The following is a 21,793-nucleotide window of genomic DNA, read 5'->3' as shown; positions in this document are numbered from 1 at the left end:
AATACTTTTGTCAACGATGTGGCACTATTTCTATTTAATGGTTATATACCATGGAATTGGCCAACAGTAATGGCTATACCGTTAAATACACAACCCGAGCCAAGTGGCACCATATGTACAGTATCGGGTTGGGGTTCAACGGGTTATGTGAGTTAACATTCCTAACTTTTAGGCACTAATAATGTTTCACTTCTCTTACAGAGCTATATATCAGATGTCTTAATGGAAGCCACTGTACCCATTGTAAATTACACCACTTGTGATACGAATTATGGTAATCTTTCGATGGGCATGTTATGTGCTGGTTACATGCAAACCGGTGGTGTCGATGCCTGTCAGGGTGATTCTGGTGGTCCTTTAGTTTGTAACGGTGTCCTAGTTGGTATTGTTTCCTGGGGTCAAGGCTGTGCTCAACCTGGTTATCCGGGTGTTTATACGAATGTTTCATACTATAATAATTGGATTGTTACAAATAATAATTCTTTTAATTATAGTTATTATCGTTATTATGACTATGATGGTGGTGATGGAGCGAATCGAAATGTGTCGATGTTTTTAAGTTTTGTTATGCCTTTAGTTATGTTAATGTTAAGGAAATATTTTACCGAATAAGTAATGAAGTAAAATAATAAAAAATTATCCATAAATAGGGCTACAACTAAGAAAATGGTAAAAATATGTGATTACATCTGTAGATTTTGAACAAGTGCGTGTGATATATTTGGCTGTACCGAATCTCATATACCCACCATCAAACAGTATGCCGTAAAAGGAATGCTCTCCTATAAATATCATATGTGATTTTGTGAAATTAAATATAGCTTATGTCAATTATGGACCGAGTTCTTTTGGAATTAACAGGATATTTATTTTTAAAAACAAAATATTTTTGTTAAATTTTGAAACCGTGAACATATACATATATGGGCAATAGGGTCAATTATGGACCGATTGTTATCAAATTTTATAGAATGATTGTGTTTCGAAGTTCATCTCGCACTTTTAACCCCCTTATACTAGGGGTAGGGTCAATTATGAACCGAACCACATAAAATGGGTCGAGTTTTTGGCTCGGAACAAACATGTGTCGAATTTCATTTTTAAGCCAGTAATGAGTGTTGAAGTAATTTCTGAAGGGGGCCTTTTATGGAGGTATGGACAATTATGGACCGATTCTCATTAAGTCAGTAAATAGGTTTTGACTCCTAAGAAATTTACTTATGTAAAATGTTATCACTATGTTTGTATTTTTAAACCAATAATGAGCGTTATAGTCATTTTCTGAGAGAGGTAGGGAGTATTTTTAAGCCAGTAATGAGCGTTGAAGTAATTTCTGAAGGGGACATTTTAGGGGGGTATGGACAATTGTGGACTGATTCTCATTAAGTCAGTAGAGAGGTTTTGACTCGTAAGAAACTTACTTATGTAAAATGTTATCGCTATGTTCGTATTTTTAAACCAGTAATGAGCGTTATAGTCATTTTCTGAAGAGGAACTTATATGGGGGATAGGATCAATTATGGACCGATCCTCATAAAATTTGGCAGAGAGATTTTCATATGAAACTTATTTATGTCGAATTTCATCGCTATACTTGTACTTTAAAAACAGTTACAGCCCCTTAATGCTGGTTTATATGGGGGCTATCCGAAAACGTGGATCGATATTGCCCATTTTCAATACCTAGCAAACCTTACATTTCAACCCTCTAGCTCTTCCCGTTCGGACTCTATCGTGCTTTCAACAGACAGACGGACGGGCAGAGCTAGATCGTCTTAGAATTTACTAAGGACCCATAACATACCTTTGTGAGCCTATGACCAATATTTCGATGTGTTACAGATGTAATGGTTATAAAACTAGTGAAAACATTTTTCATATATTTTTTTTAACAAAAATGGTTTTTTTATATGATAAATGCAAAATCGGCTGTAGATCCTTAAATAACGTTTCAATCGACAACATAAGGAAAATTTTTGATCACTCATACTCTTCATAAAAAATCGATTTTTATATGAAAAACATAAAATCGACTATAGGTCCTTAGTTAGTTAGTTTGAAAGGAGGATGTATATACATCAAATCCGAAGAAATACACCGAGGCCTCTAACGGGCCTGTTGTGCGTTCCTTAACCAGTGCCTCAGGTGGGAATCGAACTCACCACCTCCGGTCTACCAGACTAGAACACTAACCAACCGGAGGCCACTTAAATACCTCTCCAATTGGCAAAATAAAGCATATCTGTCATCACTCATATTTCCACAAAATATCGATTTTTATATGAAAAACCAAAAATCGGCTGTAGACCCTTAAACCGATCTAATAGGATCTAGGGGAATACAATTTTACCAAACTATTCTATGAAAAATATTTTGTATTGGGAGTAAACTAAATTTAGCAGCCTGAATAAGTAATTTTATTTAACTAATAAGGTTTCTATCCGAAAAATAATATATATTCGGTAAATTGAGCATTTTTCGTAAATTTGAGCCACATTATCATTTTGTTTTCTTTCCTAATTCAATATAATCTTCACTATATTTTTTTTGAAGTATTTTCGCTTTACTCGCAATTTCTTAGACGTGAGCACACTTTCATTTTTACTATTTGTAGCAAAAAATCGAAATTTATGACTCAAAAATTGACACTTGGGGATTTTTTTACTACCAAAATTTAAAACAAATTCTGCCGAAAAAATTCACAATTAATTTTTTTTCTAAACCTTAACCGGCAACAACTTTATCGTTATAATTTTCATGACTTACTTTTTGTTTTCGAATAATATTCATTTAGTTTTGTGATAAGATATCGCGATAAGAAACGTCGTTTAACCATATTTGAGTCAATCGTTACCTTTTTTTTTTGCTGATATACAATATTTTTTTTTAACAATTTGTTGTTATTCTTGAGCTAATAACGTGTTGTATATAAAATATAACATAAGAACCCAAAATTTTTGTAATAATTTAACGTACCGACAGTTATAATTTCGATTTGAAGATTAATGGTGAAAATAAAGCAAAGCAAAAGTTACGGATAAATTAAATATTCCGTGTATCGAAAGAAAATAATTAAAAAAAAAAATAACACAAAAAAAGAATAATAATGATAAACAAATTAAAATTAGTTAGCCAGATGCTTTTATATGTTATCTTGTTAATTAGTTGTGCTACAAATGGAAGTGAGTTTAAACAATATAATCTTTTTAAAAAGATAGAAAGATATACATACATATTATGTATAACAAAAATCCCCTATTCTATGAAAAATTGTGATAAGTTAATTTTAAAAAAATTTATTAATTAATTCTTAAATGCATAAAGTCTAGATATTAATAAATTCTATAATTAAATTATGTTCTATATATCCATAATGTGTGTAATATTTAGAAAAAAATTTAAATTTACAAACTTATTTTATAAGTTTTATCCCTTTTTGTAAATGTTTACAAATTTTAATTCTCACTTTTATACAATGAAAAATAGTTTAACGTCTTATAGAAACAAGTGGTTAGTTAATCTTTACGCTTCAAATTCTTTAGGAAAATAATACAATTTTTTAAAAATTTATTATGTGTATTTTTTTGAAACACAATGTAGCAGCTGTTACTGATAACGTATGAGCAATTTAGTTTTAATTAGTTAATATTACTCATACTCATGATGTATATATTTCAGTGTTGTAGTTCAATAAAACAAATATTATATGATAATGTTAAATTATGTATAATTTATAAGTTTATTATTATGCATGTTATTGTGAAGAAGGGAAGCTAGCCATTTGAGAGAACTGCAATAATATTTTATTAAAAAAACTGTATATAGCCTAGTCATTGACAAATCTATAGACTAGTCGATAGACAAGTCCATAGACTAGTTCATAGACTAGTCAATAGATTAGTCCATAGACTATTAAATAGACTAGTCCATAGACTAGTTCATATGCATGACCATAGACTAGTCAATAGATTAGTCAACAGGTTAGTCCACAGACTAGTTAATAGACAAGTCCCTAGACTAGTCCATAGACTAGACCATACCTGGTCCATAGATTAGTCAATAGAATAGTCCACAAACTAGTCATTGACTATAGATAAATCCATATGCTAGTCAATAGATTAGTAAATAGACTAGTGCAAAGACTGATTCATAGAGTAGTTAATAGACTAGAACATAGGCTAATCAATTTGGTAGGCAATAGCCTAGTCCATAGACTAGGCTAAGAAAGTAGTCATTGACTAGTCTATAGATAAACCCATAAACTATTTAATAGATTAGTCAATAGACTAGTCCAAATGCAAGTCAATAGACTAGTACATAGAATAGTAGGCGAGTCAATCCTCAAGACTATATAAAGAACAGACTATAAGTCTATAAGTTACACTATCGATAGTACATTTGTAAGAGCGCTAAACATACATACATGGATAAATACATACATACATACATACATACACACACACACACACACACACATACATACATACATACATACTTACATACATACATACATACATACATACATACATACATACATACATACATACATACATACATACATACATACATACATACATACATACATACATACATACATACATACATACATACATACATACATACATACATACATACATACATACATACATACATACATACATACATACATACATACATACATACATACATACATACATTCATTCATACATACATACACATGCATACATACATACATACATACATACATACATACATACATACATACATACATACATACATACATACATACATACATACATACATACATACATACATACATACATACATACATACATACATACATACATACATACATACATACATACATACATACATACATACATACATACATACATACATACATACATACATACATACATACATACATACATACATACATACATACATACATACATACATATATATAGGATTTTTAAACTACTTTTGAACTTCGCCCATAATTAACACTTAACATTGAAATACCCTGTACATAGAATAGTAACATAAATATAATAAAGTTTTATTATGATAAAAGTGAAATGAACAAATATTTACATAAAAAAATATAATTTATTTCCCTTGTCATATAAATTATTAGGTGCAGAATCACAAAATTTTTTCAATATTCAATTCTTAATAATTAATTTGCCGACATTTTTCTAATTTACAAACAAGTTAATAAATGATTAATGGCGTCATATTATTTTCTATTTAAAATAAATAAAAATCGTATCATATCATAAAAATTCACAAAACTAAAGATTGTCTTATCTCTTTTTGTGCTAATTTATAAATATTAGATGTCATTGATATACATATGTATGTATAAATAAAAATTTTTTAAACAACTTTGCAAAGAAATTTAATTTTAATCAATAACAAGAAAAAAATGGTAGATACATATTTTATTTTAAATGAAATTGGCGAAATTAAAAAGAAAAATGATTATTATTTTAATCAAAATATTAGATCCTTTATATGTCCGTTAATATACATGTAAGTAGGAACAATAGTAACCCAGCGAATGTTTTATATGTATATTTAACACTGTACTTGAAAATCATATCTAATCGTTCACTCACATAAAAATTAAATACTTAAAAATCGATAACATAATTTTCTGTTATCGTTTAATAAATAATAACTATAAATAAATCATAGTGGTTATAAACGTAAATGTAATGTTCGAATATTACAACATTATGAACTTGAACTAGTATTAACAATTAGTATTGTGTTCAGGTAAATTGATAACAGTAACGATAATTATGGAAACACTTATGGATAGAGTTTCAAATTTATTATAATGATGAAATACTTGAGGTACTTGTCTGAGGTCATAAAACTTTATACAGTTGAAAACATAATTGAGGTAATAAATCTGTATTAGAAAATTCATATAAATTTCAAAATCTATAGATAGATAGATAGATAGATAGATAGATAGATAGATAGATAGATAGATAGATAGGTAGATAGATAGATAGATAGATAGATAAGATAGTCGATAGTAGATAGCTAGATAGATAGCTAGATAGATCGCTGATCTAGCTCGCTCGATCGCTCGCTAGATCGCTCTATAGGTAGATCGCTCGCTCGCTAGCTAGCCGCTCGCTCGCTCGCTCGCTCGCTCTCCTCGCTCGCTCTCTCGCTAGCCTCGCTCGCTCGCTCGCTCGCTTCGCTCTCGCTCGCTCTGTCGGTCGCTCGCTCGCTCGCTCGCTCGCTCGCTCGCTCGCTCGCTCGCTCGCTCGCTCTCGCTCGCTCGCTAGCTCGCTCGCTCGCTCTCTCGCTCGCTCGCTCGCTCGCTCTCGCTCGCTCGCTCGCTCCTCGCTCGCTCGCTCGCTCTCGCGCTCGCTGCTCGCTCGCTCGCTCGCTCGCTCGCTCGCTGCTCGCTCGCTCGCTCGCTCGCTCGCTCGCTCGTCCTCGGTCGCTCGCTCCTCGCTCGCTCGCTCGCTCGCTCGCTCGCGCTCGCTCGCTCGCTCGCTCGCTCGCTCGCTCGCTCGCTCGCTCTCGCTCGCTCGCTCGCTCGCTCGCTCGCTCGCTCGCTCGCTCGCTCTCTCCTCGCTCGCTCGCTCGCTCGCTGTCTCCCTTTCCGCCTCTCCTTCGGCCCTCCCGCCCGCTGCCGTCCCCACGGGCAACAGTTTCCGTTGGGACCTGATAACAGTAGGTACATTGGTGAGCCGAATACACCTCTAGTCCACAATTAATGGAAATCTTACAAATGTTCGTACATAAGACTGGCATAATCTAGAAAAATATCCAAAATCCAAAAATATACATAAAATATGGGATATATAAGATTCGCAGTAGACGAATTAAACAGTGTGTTTATTTTTCCTAAACTTGTTCCAAATTAAAATCTATTTTGCAACTTTTTCAGATGCTGAACCCGCTAAAGAAAGTAAAATCGTAGGAGGTTATCCAATTAGCATTTACGAAGCCAGTTATCAAGTATCCCTAAGAGTTAAAGCAAGAGAAAAATCCCGAGGTTTTGGTCAAGGTCATATTTGTGGTGGATCCGTAATTGGACAGCGATTGATTTTAACAGCAGCTCACTGTGTACATAAGTATGTCCAAGAAAAATACAAATAATTACTATTAATAATTCATTTTTTAAATACAGATATGTTGCCAATGATTTTACAGTGGTAATGGGAAATGCTAATCGTCTACTGCCCGACCCTCAGCAATTACAATATAATGTTCAACAAATTATCTCACATTATAGATATAATGCCACAACTTTTATCAATGATATAGCTTTGTTATTCATAAATGGTTATATACCCTGGAATTGGTCCACCGTAAAGGCGATACAGCTTAATACGCAACAAACAGCAGCTGTTAGTATGTGTAAAATTAGTGGATGGGGTGATATGGGAAATGTAAGTGAAACCTATTGAAATATTCATTAAGTGATATGAGTTTAAATATTATTATCACTGAACACTATTATTATTTTTATTTCTTAAAGGGACAACTGTCGGTAAATCTTTGGGCTGCCATCGTACCCATTATATCCTATGAACAATGTCGCAACAGTTATGGTTATATTCCCCTATCTATGATTTGTGCCGGTTATATGTCTATGGGTGGCGTGGATGCTTGCCAAGGTGATTCGGGTGGACCTTTAGTTTGCAATGGTCTACTAACAGGCGTAGTGTCGTGGGGTGAGGGCTGTGCCTTAGCCGATAAACCGGGAGTTTATACAAATGTTAGTGCGTTTTATGATTGGATTGTCGTACAAAATAAGACTTTAAATTATACTCTCTATAGCAATAGCGCTAGAAGTTTAGTTTTAATTAATTATTTTAATATTTTTGTAATTGTTAGTTTATTATATTTTCTATAATAAATTAGTTTGATTATGCATTAAGAATTTTATTTTTTTTATTATGGTTATCAGAAATTTCAGAACAATATGTTTTTAGTTTTAAACGATCTTGAGCTTAGGCTCCGTATAATGTCTTTAGTTTAGTTAATATTATGACGATGACATTGGACATAAGCTCTGATAGCTTAAAGAAGATCGGTCTATAAATAACTCTACACCCATAAAACAAACATTCAAAAATTAAATCTATTGTTGATCTATATTGATTGAGTACCAAAGATTTTCTAAGAAATTATAAGTTTCGAATTAATTTCGATATTGCGATCAAATTCGATATTATAATTTTTTTAACAATCACCTTTTCCAAATTCGGTCCGTTATAGGACCTAGATTTTACTACATATTGCCTTATTCCGAAAATTAATTAAAAATTAAAACCTCATGTAAATCATGATACATGGTTATCAGAAATTTCAGAACAATATGTTTTTAGTTTTAAACGATCTTGAGCTTAGGCTCCGTATAATGTCTTTAGTTTAGTTAATATTATGACGATGACATTGGACATAAGCTCTGATAGCTTAAAGAAGATCGGTCTATAAATAACTCTACACCCATAAAACAAACATTCAAAAATTAAATCTATTGTTGATCTATATTGATTGAGTACCAAAGATTTTCTAAGAAATTATAAGTTTCGAATTAATTTCGATATTGCGATCAAATTCGATATTATAATTTTTTTAACAATCACCTTTTCCAAATTCGGTCCGTTATAGGACCTAGATTTTACTACATATTGCCTTATTCCGAAAATTAATTAAAAATTAAAACCTCATGTAAATCATGATACTAAATCCCAAGATCGGTCCGTAAATCATGTTTCTATCGGTCATGTAAATTATGATACTAAATCCCAAGATCGGTCGGTTTTTAGGCTAATTTAGGTTGGTAGATCCGAAGAAATACATCTAGGCCACTATAGAGCATGGGCTGCGTTCATTTGCATGGAAAATATTTATGGAAAAAAACATATTTAGTAATCTATGAAAGTATTATCGTCCGATATTCGAAAACTCAGTTTCCTGGACGTAGTTTCTTAAAATGTTCCACTCAGACTTCTAGAGGAAATTCATTTAGACATAAATAGACGTATCACTTTCCACTTCGTACGCTCTACATTCGTCTCAATCCATTCGTATTGCCCAATATCTTTGTAGTCGTAAAGGATCCGCTCGTCCATGTTTTCAATTCAGCCCTAGTTGCCTCAAACGGTTTTGCATTCATTTTATTGCTTATGGATTTTAAAACCAAAATGGTTTTAAATTTTACCTTATTATCAACTATGATCGCGCTGGCTATTGGAAACTATGTTCATCTTTCTTGGCGCCATATTTATTCCAATCCCTATTATAACAGAGATCTCTTTATGGAAGCTACAGTAGTGATTTCTGTGCTTTCAATGTAAATCCCCAGGCCCGTTTTGATCGTTCCCTAAATTTTTAAGGAAATTTTAACATAACAATTTATTTTTAATAAAGTTAATAAAAATCAAGCAAATAATTATAAAAATATTGCCACAAAATTTATTCGTAGAATTTCCAGTGATGGTTGTATTATCCATAGCTACTAAATCCATAATCAACTTGTTACTATTTCGCGACAAACCGGCTTGTTTACGTATCCAATCGTAATAATAGGCCACATTAGTGTAAACACCTGGATAACCGGGTATAGCACATCCCAAGCCAAATGACACAATACCCACAAGTTTATTATCACAAACTAAAGGACCACCCGAGTCACCAGAACAAGCATCAATTTCACCCTTCATATAACCGGCACATAACATGCCATCCAGTAGGTTCTCGGTACCATAATTTATCGTACAGGTTTCTCTATTAACCAGGGGAACTTCAACAAACATAAGATTTTTCGGGTATGTGTTCTAGGGAAAAAGATGAAGTTAATATTAACGGAGGACTAAAAATATGAACTGATTTAAATTATATAGTAATTATTTTAGAAACTTACTTTCTCCGTTAAACCCCAACCGGTTACAATACAGTTTTTATTATATGTCAAGTTCATATTATCATTTAATTTAATGACTTCTGCTCGTGTATAATTTTTCGGTATCGATTTCTCTAGAAACATTATAGCCAAATCATCTTGAAAAGTATCATAATTGTAATTTGTACCAGTTATTATTTTCGTAACACTAAACTTAAGTGAGTTTTCATTATTTAAAGTTTTATCCAAATTTCCCATTACCACGGAAAATGTACTAGCAGGATAGAAACTATTGTTGGCGGCACTAATCATTAAAAAAACGTTTAACACAATATTAAAAAAAAATTTGTTAAAGGGCCCACTCACTTCCATATACAATGAGCTGAGGTTAGTATAGTATTACGTCCAATAATACTGCCACCACACAAATGACCAATACCGAAAAAATAACGATCAATTAGCTCTAAACGTACGGACACTTGATAGCGTGTACTATTCCATTTTACTTCTTGACCATTTATAACGCGTGACTCTAAGTCGGCTTTAATTTCAAGACCTTGTAATAGATAACTTAAAAATAATAAATTTAATTTAATTAAGTTCATATTTTCTCGATTTAAACTAAATGATTGACAATCAGTCATATTCTGATTTTAAACTGATTTATTGCAATCTTTAGATGCATTTTTTATGTCTTGATATTGGATATTTTTGTTATAAGTACTTTACATTATTCAATAGTTAAATATAAATGAAAATTTATTTTCTATTGATAAGATAATGATGACGAATTTAGCAATTCATGCGAAATTTTTCTTTTTAATTAAAATTAAATAATTTAAAGAGGTTATTGCACGTTTTTTGCGCAATAACCTGGTTGGAAAATTGTTAACAATATAGTCATGGTGCAATCCTTTAGTGGTTGAAGGATGGGATGGTTCCAAAACATTTTAAAATTAAAATTAAGAATATATCCATATGGGGGATTTTGTTGTGTCACTTGACATACACAACTTCTGAAACCGATGTCTTTCGATCGGACAAGAACTCTTTTAGCATTTAGCATTTGCACTATTTTGAATTCTTTTTCAATTCAAAATCGGTTATTTTTGATTTCAGAAAATATGTTTATCTTCTGAACCAAGATGCTATGAAGGCCCTATCTAATAGAATTATTGGATCTAAGGTAGTCAACCGTTATCGAAGAGAGTTACAGGTTCTTAATGAAAAATAAGCGTAGAATCTGTGCTGGGTACAAGGTCATAATATCGAGCCGGAGCAGATATGGACTTGAACACATCATGTGCGAATGTCTATCCTGGCCTTTTATAGGAATATAAGTTATAAGTTTGAAATCGAATCGGATACATTCTGGAATAATTCATCTCGATATCGATGAAAAAGATAAAAGCACACTGAAAAAACTTCTAGAATTAGAGGTATAATAACTGGGCATAATGAGCCCAACATATTTTATTAAGAAAATAAAGTTATGTAGTAATAACACTTGCCGGATGGTGTAACGTGGGCGGTCAATACGTTGCATTATCACGCTATCGATTTAATTGTTTTGAATGTTATTTCTTTGAAAATCTTAGTGTTTTGACCTGTGAATTACATACATACGTACTTGTGTGATTCTTCTTTAACCTAAGCATAATTTTGTAACAAAAGATATCTGTCACTCAGAAGGAGCTTGGTCGATTTTGTTGAAAATTTGTATCTGAACTACTATCTAATATCACTAACATTAGTGCAAATTTATTTGAAAGACATCGGTTTTAAATGTTGGGTCACTTAGTTCCGTATGGGACATGCTTTTCATTTTAATTCAACTCAATGGCATTTAACTCAATTCGATCTATCTATCTATCTATCTATCTATCTATCTATCTATTATCTATCTATCTATCTATCTATCTATCTATCTATCTATCTATCTATCTATCTATCTATCTATCTATCTATCTATCTATCTATCTATCTATCTATCTATCTATCTATCTATCTATCTATCTATCTATCTATCTATCTATCTATCTATCTTATCTATCTATCTATCTATCTATCTATCTATCTATCTATCTATCTATCTATCTATCTATCTATCTATCTATCTATCTATCTATCTATCTATCTATCTATCTATCTATCTATCTATCTATCTATCTATCTATCTATCTATCTATCTATCTATCTATCTATCTATCTATCTATCTATCTATCTATCTATCTATCTATCTATCTATCTATCTATCTATCTATCTATCTATCTATCTATCTATCTATCTATCTATCTATCTATCTATCTATCTATCTATCTATCTATCTATCTATCTATCTATCTATCTATCTATCTATCTATCTATCTATCTATCTATCTATCTATCTATCTATCTATCTATCTATCTATCTATCTATCTATCTATCTAATCTATCTATCTATCTATCTATCTATCTATCTATCTATCTATCTATCTATCTATCTATCTATCTATCTATCTATCTATCTATCTATCTATCTATCTATCTATCTATCTATCTATCTATCTATCTATCTATCTATCTATCTATCTATCTATCTATCTATCTATCTATCTATCTATCTATCTATCTATCTATCTATCTATCTATCTATCTATCTATCTATCTATCTATCTATCTATCTATCTATCTATCTATCTATCTATCTATCTATCTATCTATCTATCTATCTATCTATCTATCTATCTATCTATCTATCTATCTATCTATCTATCTATCTATCTATCTATCTATCTATCTATCTATCTATCTATCTATCTTCTATCTATCTATCTATCTATCTATCTATCTATCTATCTATCTATCTATCTATCTATCTATCTATCTATCTATCTATCTATCTATCTATCTATCTAATCTATGTATCTATCTTCCTATCTATCTATCTATCTATCTATCTATCTATCTATCTATCTATCTATCTATCTATCTATCTATCTATCTATCTATCTATCTATCTATCTATCTATCTATCTATCTATCTATCTATGTATCTATCTTCCTATCTATCTATCTATCTATCTATCTATCTATCTATCTATCTATCCATTTTATGAAGCTGAATTTTACACTCCCATACTTTTCAATTCAATATTTTTTGAAAAAGTTCTGCTCTTCCACAATTTTTAAACACAATTGCCACTTACTTTCAATTAATCCCATAAAACAATAAATTAAAACCTAATTAATTCCAATGAAAACCGTATCTTGTATAGTATGGGATTTTTGTTTTAAATTCTTATCAATAAAATCACTTCAAATAGGGAACGTTTTTGGCAACATTTATATAAAAAAAAAGAATGAAAAAAAATCAGCGTAAAAACCTATATTGGTAATTCCAATTAGACCAAATAACTACAACAAGTCTAGTACAGGTACAAATCTATCATAAATAAAAAACAAAACAAGACAAGGAGTTTTCACAGTAACAACAAACTAAAAATTGTTACGAGTACTTACTCGTTCTTGAGATTAGATTATTTTATGGATGTTAAAATTTGAAAATATTCGACTCTCCTACTAAATGTAATAGTAAATATAACGGGTAAAATATCATATCAATTTATTTTGATTGTTTGGAAAGCAAAAAAAAAAAAAAAAAAAAAAAAGATAGGCAAGCAAAATATCATTTTAATAAAAAACAATATTAATATAAATAAGTACTTATATTTAATATTATTATTATTTATATATAGCAGTTGATTAATTTGTTCAGACGATTAAAATATTTCGTCTCTTTTAACGTTTATTAGTTGCCAAACCTTTAACCGAGCAACACGATTTTGTTATAACACATTTCTACGGTTAAAGGAGAAAATCATTTTCAAAATGTTTAAATGGAATTTATCTTGGATTTTGGTTTTGAGTTTGTATTGCTATTGCAAATTAATGGCATATGTGAGTATTAAATAATTATTTTAAAATTCAATACATTTTTATATATATTTTTTTAACAAATTTCAGTGGCTGGCACTTCTCCTTTGGATTTTTTGAAATCTGCTAAACCCACAGATCCCAGAATTATCAATGGCACTGAGGCCACTTTGAATGCAACTATGCATCAAGTCTCTGTTAGACGTCGTTTGAATGATGGCTATTTCTTTGGTACTGGTCATATATGCGGTGGAGCTTTGATTTCCGAAAATGTGGTCTTAAGTGCTGCTCATTGTTTTGTGAAGTAAGTAATTTAGAGAGAAAAGAAGTGGGGCAGACAATTAGGTTTTTAGTTAAATTTGGATTGAAATGTTTACACAACATTTCTAAGTTTCTATTGAAACTAAATTGATATTCTGTGTTCCTACGGTAGGTTAGTAGTTAGTGTTCTAGTGTGTCTACAATTGCAAATACTTATCAGATCTCAAAATTTCGTTGCACACCCGAAATAAGAGCGTCCACTGAGAGCGCATGGAATTGGAGTACCACAAAAAGTACCAGAAAGTTAACTTTGGTTTTTAGGTTCAATATTATAAAATTTTCAAATAGTACCAGTTAAAGAACGAAAAAGTATCAAAAATAATTATTCTTGAGTTTCAATACATTAGACTCCTATATGATCAATATTGTAGAAACATTTTCTCTTAAAGAACGAAAAGTACAAAAAAATCCTTTCCTACAGATTTTCACGCTCTCACGGCTCTGAATGTTATTTTTATACCCTACACCACTTTATTGGGGAGGGTATATTGGATTTGTGCTGATGTTTGTAACATACAAAAATATTCGTCCTAGACCCACCTTAAAGTATACCAATCGGCTTCTGAGTCGATTAAGCTATGTCCGTCCGTCCGTCCGTCTGGCTGGCTGGCTGTCCATGTAAACCTTGTGCGCAAGGTACAGGTCGCAATTTTCAAGATAATTGGATGAAATTTGGCATGCACGTTTTAATTTGACCCAAGGACGAAGCCTATTGAAAATGGTTAAAATCGGTCCATTATTTCACCTAGCCCCATACGGCATAACTAAGTTTTATAGAAGTCCTGATGACCCTGCCAAATTTGATAAAGATCGGGCCCAATTTGATAAAGATCGGGCCCAATTTGACCCTAGCTCCCATACAAAGTCCCCTTCAGAAAATTACTTGAATGTCCGAAATTAACTTATAAACACAAATATCGCGATGAAATTCAGCACAATAAAATATTATATAAATATAAATATATTCACAAAATTTTATCGGGCTTGGTCCATATTTGCCCCTAGCCCCATATAAAGCCTCTTTCAGAAAATAAGTTTTTCATCCATAAATTGCTTAAATGTATCGGAACAAGGGAATATTGATGATAAATGCTTTATTATGAAAAATAAATCACATTTAATATTCATAACTGGTGTAGGGTATCATATGGTCGGCCACGCCCGACTATACTTCTTACATGTTAAATAATAAAAAAGAAGAAAGAAAAAGTAGCAAAAAGTTCTCTCTTATAGATTCTTAATATAATACCTGTTAAAGAAGGAAAAAGTACCAAGAAAGAGTTCTTGGTACCACGATTTTAAATTTTTATTAAAATTTCAGAGGTTTTCTCTGATTTGTGCTCATATCTCCATTATTTATGGAGCGATTTTGCTGATTTTAAATATCTATCTTCTCGGAAGCATGTCTAACAGAATTATTTAATATTTGGATCCAGAAGATATTTGGGGTTTTCAGAAAATTGATTTCAACAAAACTGCAGAAGAACAGACATATAGACTCCAAAAGGATCCAGAATAACAATATATAATTTAAAGGGTCGGAAAGTAATATCGTAGAAATGGCATATATGTTTTGATTTAGCTTTGCACAGTTTTAAAGTTTTTTCAAAGTATTTTATATAGGAACCGCATTATAAAGGCCTCAGCTTCTAAATCCGTTCAGAAACTTAAAATCGGTTGGGATTCACTATGTTACTGCCATTTAAAAAATCTAGATTTTTGGTGAAAGTCCCATTTTTAGATGAAAATTTGTTTTAGTAGAAGATCGATCTAGACTTTTATGAAAAAATGGGTTTTATGAGACATCAAGGTTGAAAATGCAAATTCCACTAAAACCTTGAGATTTTGCTAAAATTTTGTAGTTCTAAAAATTCGAAATTTTAAAATTTTTTTTTGGAAGTTTCATCTTATTCTGGGTCTATATTAAAACATAAATTTTCCGTTGAATTGAAGATAATTTTTTTGTTCAAATCGTAAAGTTATATTGTTCGGAAAGGTGACAGTTTTAGAAAAGTATTCGAAATATGTTTTATAGTTATTTGGAAACTTAAGTAAATTTTCAACACACACTTAAGTAGGGAAATGTCTTCCTGAAAAAGTTAATACTTAAAACATTTTGATAAGATAATTTAAAACAAGTTTACATAAATATTTACTTATAATATTATTTTTCATTTCCGCTCTCTTTTAGTTACAATATGGCTGAACCTGATGGTACATTTTTACCAGACGAAGATTTCATTGTGGTCATGGGAAATCTTGATCGTTTTGAATACAACAACAATACCCTAGTATTTGATATAATAAAAATAGTAAAAAAAGTCCCACAATTTAATTTAAGCACCTTTGACGATGATATAGTCCTAATAATGTTAAATGGTACAGTACCTGCTAGACATCCCACCATTAGGCCAATAATACTCAATGATGCACCTTTGGCTAATAATACCATATGTCAGGCTACCGGTTGGGGTAATACCGAAGATGTAAGTTTTCTACATAGAACATTATATATCCTTATCTAATATATTTTATAATAGGGTTATCCTCCCGACTTCCTCAGAACTGTGGATTTGCCCATTATAGATGTAAATGATTGTCGTAAAAAAAACCGAATATGGTTCGGCGATACATGACGGTATGATTTGTGCCGGTTATTTGCAAGGTGAAAAAGATGCTTGTCAAGGTGATTCTGGTGGTCCTTTGGTATGTTGGGTCGTCAAGCTGGTGTATTTCATGGGGTCAAGGTGTGCTCAACCTAGAAAATCCTGGGTGTTTATTACGGATGTAGCTTTTTTTAAAATTGGATATTAAATGAAACAGCTTTTAATAATGGTACTTTGCCAAATTTGCTCCTGGTAGCAATGGTGTTTCGGGTTTAAGTTGTTCAGTATTTTAGTTAGTTTAATGTTGGTATTTAATTTTGTTTATAGTGAAATGAAATGAGTAAATAAATAAATAAGTAGTAATAAAAATTAGTGAATATATTCATTTCTTTCCTATAAGACGAAAATGTTAAATTCACCCAAAAATTGCTATTTTTTAAATGGAATAATCAAGTCTGATTACTACATTGATTGTTTACCATTTAGAAAAAAAACTTGGAAGTTGATACCAAATTTTATTTTTAAAAAAATAACTACAAATTTACCAAAATGTAGCCTGAGTATAATCCGACGAGAAGAAAGTAATATGTTTGGAACTAGGAGAATTCATAATTTGTCATTTCTGTCTTATACTTTTATATACCCAGTATAAACATGGTAATGACTTGTACTTTCTCAACAACATACTTTTCAATGACTACTACATACCGTATGCATTACATAGGAATCTAGTAATGACTTATAAATAATACATTATGTAAGTACTTACTTGTCAGTGATGACATATTGTTTTCGAAATTTGTTTTTAACACAAACGAAAAAAATAGTTTTTGTGAAAACTAATAGTAGACGCAGTGGACTTATCCTCGTAGATATTTTTTTCTTAGAAACAAAACTATGTACTTACTTTACTCCCTATTTGTAAGCGACCGTGGTAAGTACTTGCCTCCAATGTCATCCCTGTGTTAAAATAATAACTTTAAATGCTATTGTGTAAGTAAATTTCAGCATTTTAACCCTTTACTTTTCAATGTAAGTTTTTGCTGGGTACAGTCACATTCTCTAATCGGCCCACGTTACGTTTGCAGTAAATAAACTTTATTTTCTTAATTTTCCGTTAAAAAAAGCTTAACAAAAAGCTTTTCGGATTAAAGCTTAATTTAAACAGTAATGACAGTGGTACGGACAGATCGTTTGCTCAAATTAATTTAAAAATTAAGGAATTCAAATTTCAAAATGTTTTAAATTCAAGTTTTTTAAACCCCAACAATATCCAATCGATTTTTATAAATATTATACAATTCACATTATATTTTTGAAAATTGAAGAATATAATCAAAACAGCTAAATATTCAACGGCTTTTTAGACAATATTCTCAAATTAAAAAATATTGAAATTCGGTTAATATCATAGATTTATATAAATACCTATTGAAATTACGAGATTCTGGTGAAAACATTTTTAAATTTTAGTGAAAAATCGAGAAAAATTTTAGTAAAAAAAGCGAGATTTTGGTGAAATGTCGAAGTTCTGGTGAAAAATTAAGACAGATTTTTGAAAAACATTGAGATTTTGTAGAAATATTGAAATGGAAAAATACGAATTTGGCTGAACAATTCAGAAAATCGAGATTTGAAAGAAATTCGGGAAATATAGATGTTGAATGAGAATTCATGTTTCGGTGAAATAGGTGAAGTGTCAAATTGGACTGAATGAAACTTTGAAATTCAAAAAACATTTTCATTTTAAAGGGAAATCCATATTTTGGACAAATATTTTGGGTGCGTTGATTCAATCTAGACTTTTAAAAATAATTTGTTTATAGCGATTTTGTTGAAATAATATAACAAATTTTATGAAATTTAATGAAAAATACGGATTTGGTGGAATATTTTAAAAACAACTAGATTTCGACAAAAATGTTAGAAACATATCTGGATGTTAATGCTTCATTATAGTTAAAAAAATCGAGATTTCGACAAAAGCCAAAATTTAGATATAATAAATATTGAGTATTTAATGAAATCCGGAACATTGGGTTTTAAAGAAAGCAACCAACACATAAAACCCGAACAAACCTTAGCATAGTAGACCGAGGTGTTCTTTTGATATATGTATATACCTACATATTTCTTATCTTGGAAAGCCCAAATATAAACATTCAACGACGTAAATAGATTGATTTGTATTTGTACGCATTTTCATTCATTACTTTAAATTTAAAATATTTTTAAGTAGTTTTAGCTAAATTTAGAAAATTTTGTTATGAGATAATAAATTTTATTGTATAAAAATTCCATAGGAGATTATAATAATTTTGATTGCTATAGTTATAGATTTAATAACAGGAATTTACTTAAGTACCTTGAATACAATTCAGAAAGCTACTAATACAAACTTCTGTTATAATACCAATACCCCCCAATAATTACACAGACCAACAAAATTAAGGTTTATAAAAGCTTTTGAAATCAATTTTATTGATTTTAATGCATTTTTAATCTGCTGAAACCGAATTTGATATCTGTATTTCTCTATCACCTCTATCACTTTTCTCGCAAAATGACATCGAATACGCTATATAATGAAGATTAAAACTCACAATTACGTTAGTTATTTTTTTCATCGTTGGCCTGTGTAATTATTAAAAAGAGTTTGTTATAAAGTGTAACAGGAAATCTGAAACCTTAGATCATTGTAATCATAAAGTCCACATCTAGTTTCTAATCGGGGTATCTATGTAAAGGGTGAAGGCAGACGAGAGACAAGGGAAGGGGGCGACGGGCAGGGAGCAGAAAAGGAGAAAAGAAGGGAAAGAAGAAAGGGGAGGGCAGGCGGGAGCAAGGGAAGGAAAGAGGGAGAACGGAAAGAGAGAAAAGAGAAAAAGCGAAGAAAACAAGAAAAGAAAAACGGGGCAGACAGGGGAAGGGCGGAGAGAGGGAGGAGGGCGACAGGGGGCGAGGAGGGCCAGGAAACAGGGGCAAGGAGGGCGAGCGAGCGAGCGAGCGAGCGAGCGAGCGAGCGAGCGAGCGAGCGAGCGAGCGAGCGAGCGAGCGAGGAGGGAGCGAGGAGCGAGCGAGCGAGCGAGCGAGCGAGCGAGCGAGCGAGCGAGCGAGCGAGCGAGCGAGCGAGAGAGCGAGCGAGCGAGCGAGCGAGCGAGCGAGCGAGCGAGCGAGCGAGCGAGCGAGCGAGCGAGCGAGCGAGCGAGCGAGAGAGCGAGGAGCGAGCGAGCGAGCGAGCGAGCGAGCGAGCGAGCGAGCGAGCGAGCGAGAGAGCGAGCGAGCGAGCGCGAGCGAGCGAGCGAGCGAGCGAGCGAGCGAGCGAGCGAGCGAGCGAGAGCGAGCGAGCAGCGAGCGAGAGAGCGAGAGAGCAGCGAGCGAGCGAGCGAGCGAGCGAGCGAGCGAGGAGCGAGCGAGCGAGCGAGCGAGGAGCGAGCGAGCGAGCGAGCGAGCGAGCGAGCGAGCGAGCGAGCGAGCGAGAGCGAGCGAGAGAGCGAGGGCGAGAGCGAGAGAGCGAGAGAGCGAGCGAGCGAGCAGAGAGCGAGCGAGAGCGAGCGAGCGAGCGAGCGCGAGCGAGCGAGCGAGAGGAGAGCGAGCGAGCGAAGCGAGCGAGGAGCGAGCGCAGCGAGCGAGCGAGCGAGCAGCGAGCGAGCGAGCGAGCGAGCGAGCAGAGCGAGCGAGCGAGCGAGCGAGCGAGCGAGCGAGCGAGCGAGCGAGCGATCTATCGATCTATCTATCTATCTATCTATCTATCTATCTATCTATCTATCATCTATCTATCTATCTATCTATCTATCTATCTATCTATCTATCTATCTATCTATCTATCTATCTATCTATCTATCTATCTATCTATCTATCTATCTATCTATCTATCTATCTATCTATCTATCTATCTCTATCTATCTATCTATCTATCTATCTATCTATCTATCTATCTATCTATCCATTAATCAATCTATCTATATTCAAGGGATCTTGAGAAGTGTTCCCGGTAAGTTATAAAATGATCTGTTAGATGGCGTCGTTGTACACATTTTTGTCTGAGTGTATATACATAGTTCTTTGCTTGAAAAGTCCACATGTCTCATCAAGGGCTTGCAACGAAGGCTGAGCCGCATTAGTATTTTTATACAGTAAATACAATTTCCTATCCATTGTTATATAATACGTCTATCTTATCTATTCCACGTGTCAAATCAATTAGCACTACCGCTCGTGCCCTTAACATTCGTAAAATTTAAACAAGATTTCAGTTATCGTCTATTCAGATTAAAATATTACGCATAGGCTGAGTAAATAGGCTTTGAAGTCTAAAAAAAAAAAAAAATATATATTTTATTCTTTAACCTAATTTTTTATAACAAAAAAAAAAAAAAAAAAAAAAACTAGACTCAAAACATACAAAGTGCAATTTGAATAAAATATAAATGATTTTGGTTTATTTACCTTTTTAGCGATGAGGCACGCTTCTGAAAATAACAACAAAGAATATATTTAATAAATATGTTTAAAAGTGTATTTAAGAAAACAAAGCATAAATGAAAAGGTAAACAAAGTAATTATCAGTATAAAATTATAAAAGAATTATAAAATTTTCTAACAACAATACAAAAAAGGAGCTACTTGAAGTAAAACAAGCATTAGAAACAGTTGGCTAAGTTGTTATAAAAAAATAATAAAATCGATATATAAAAGTAAATAATATCTATCGGTTTTAAATAATCAAATGTATGATGGTAAGGGTTTTGTTAAACTTTGCATAAAAAGTCCCAGTTCGTATTACGGTAAGGTCTGAAAGTAAATTTGAATGGAAGAAAATATTTATATGTATGTAGTCGTCTTCAAAAGTCTATTATTACTTATTATAAGAGTTTATAGTATTTTGCTGATAACATTCTAACATTTAAAAATATTTTTTTATTTTAAATTTCTTTTAGTCTTTATCAATATCGGACACAAACTTTATACACGAACGACAACAAACAATATTGTAGTATTAATTTTTTTGCAAATCCATCGAAGGTTTCTTTTAATAATAAATTTACCTCAAGTTTAATTA

The 21,793-nt window shown here is 32.3% G+C and overlaps 3 protein-coding genes and 1 pseudogene across 3 annotated transcripts; 3 read left to right on the top strand and 1 right to left on the bottom strand.

The window, feature by feature from the left end:
* The first annotated feature begins 15 nt into the window (after positions 1-15).
* On the top strand, positions 16-667 carry LOC119615368 (trypsin-1-like). Its single transcript, XM_037971426.1, has 2 exons — positions 16-147; positions 202-667. Exons 1-2 carry the CDS (start codon positions 70-72, stop codon positions 610-612), a joined length of 489 nt encoding a protein of 162 aa, XP_037827354.1. The 5' UTR covers positions 16-69; the 3' UTR covers positions 613-667.
* Positions 668-2,916: 2,249 nt separating this feature from the next.
* On the top strand, positions 2,917-7,912 carry LOC119615370 (trypsin eta-like). The gene is made up of 4 exons (XM_037971429.1): positions 2,917-3,182; positions 6,920-7,106; positions 7,163-7,424; positions 7,514-7,912. Exons 1-4 carry the CDS (start codon positions 3,107-3,109, stop codon positions 7,889-7,891), a joined length of 903 nt encoding a protein of 300 aa, XP_037827357.1. The 5' UTR covers positions 2,917-3,106; the 3' UTR covers positions 7,892-7,912.
* A 1,442-nt stretch (positions 7,913-9,354) lies between these two features.
* On the bottom strand, positions 9,355-10,526 carry LOC119615369 (trypsin-1-like). The gene is made up of 3 exons (XM_037971427.1): positions 10,253-10,526; positions 9,908-10,190; positions 9,355-9,821 (listed from the first exon to the last, which is right to left on the bottom strand). Exons 1-3 carry the CDS (start codon positions 10,489-10,491, stop codon positions 9,387-9,389), a joined length of 957 nt encoding a protein of 318 aa, XP_037827355.1. The 5' UTR covers positions 10,492-10,526; the 3' UTR covers positions 9,355-9,386.
* Positions 10,527-13,617: 3,091 nt separating this feature from the next.
* LOC119615367 lies at positions 13,618-16,854 on the top strand (annotated as a pseudogene).
* The last annotated feature ends 4,939 nt before the right edge of the window (positions 16,855-21,793 follow it).

This window comes from Lucilia sericata, unplaced genomic scaffold, assembly GCF_015586225.1.
Source record: "Lucilia sericata isolate MDLA Ls3-8-SP2 unplaced genomic scaffold, ASM1558622v1 Contig005083F_arrow, whole genome shotgun sequence".
NCBI lineage: Eukaryota > Metazoa > Arthropoda > Insecta > Diptera > Calliphoridae > Lucilia > Lucilia sericata.
The sequence above is the reverse complement of the archived record's forward strand: the minus strand, read 5'-3'. Positions and strand labels throughout refer to the sequence as shown.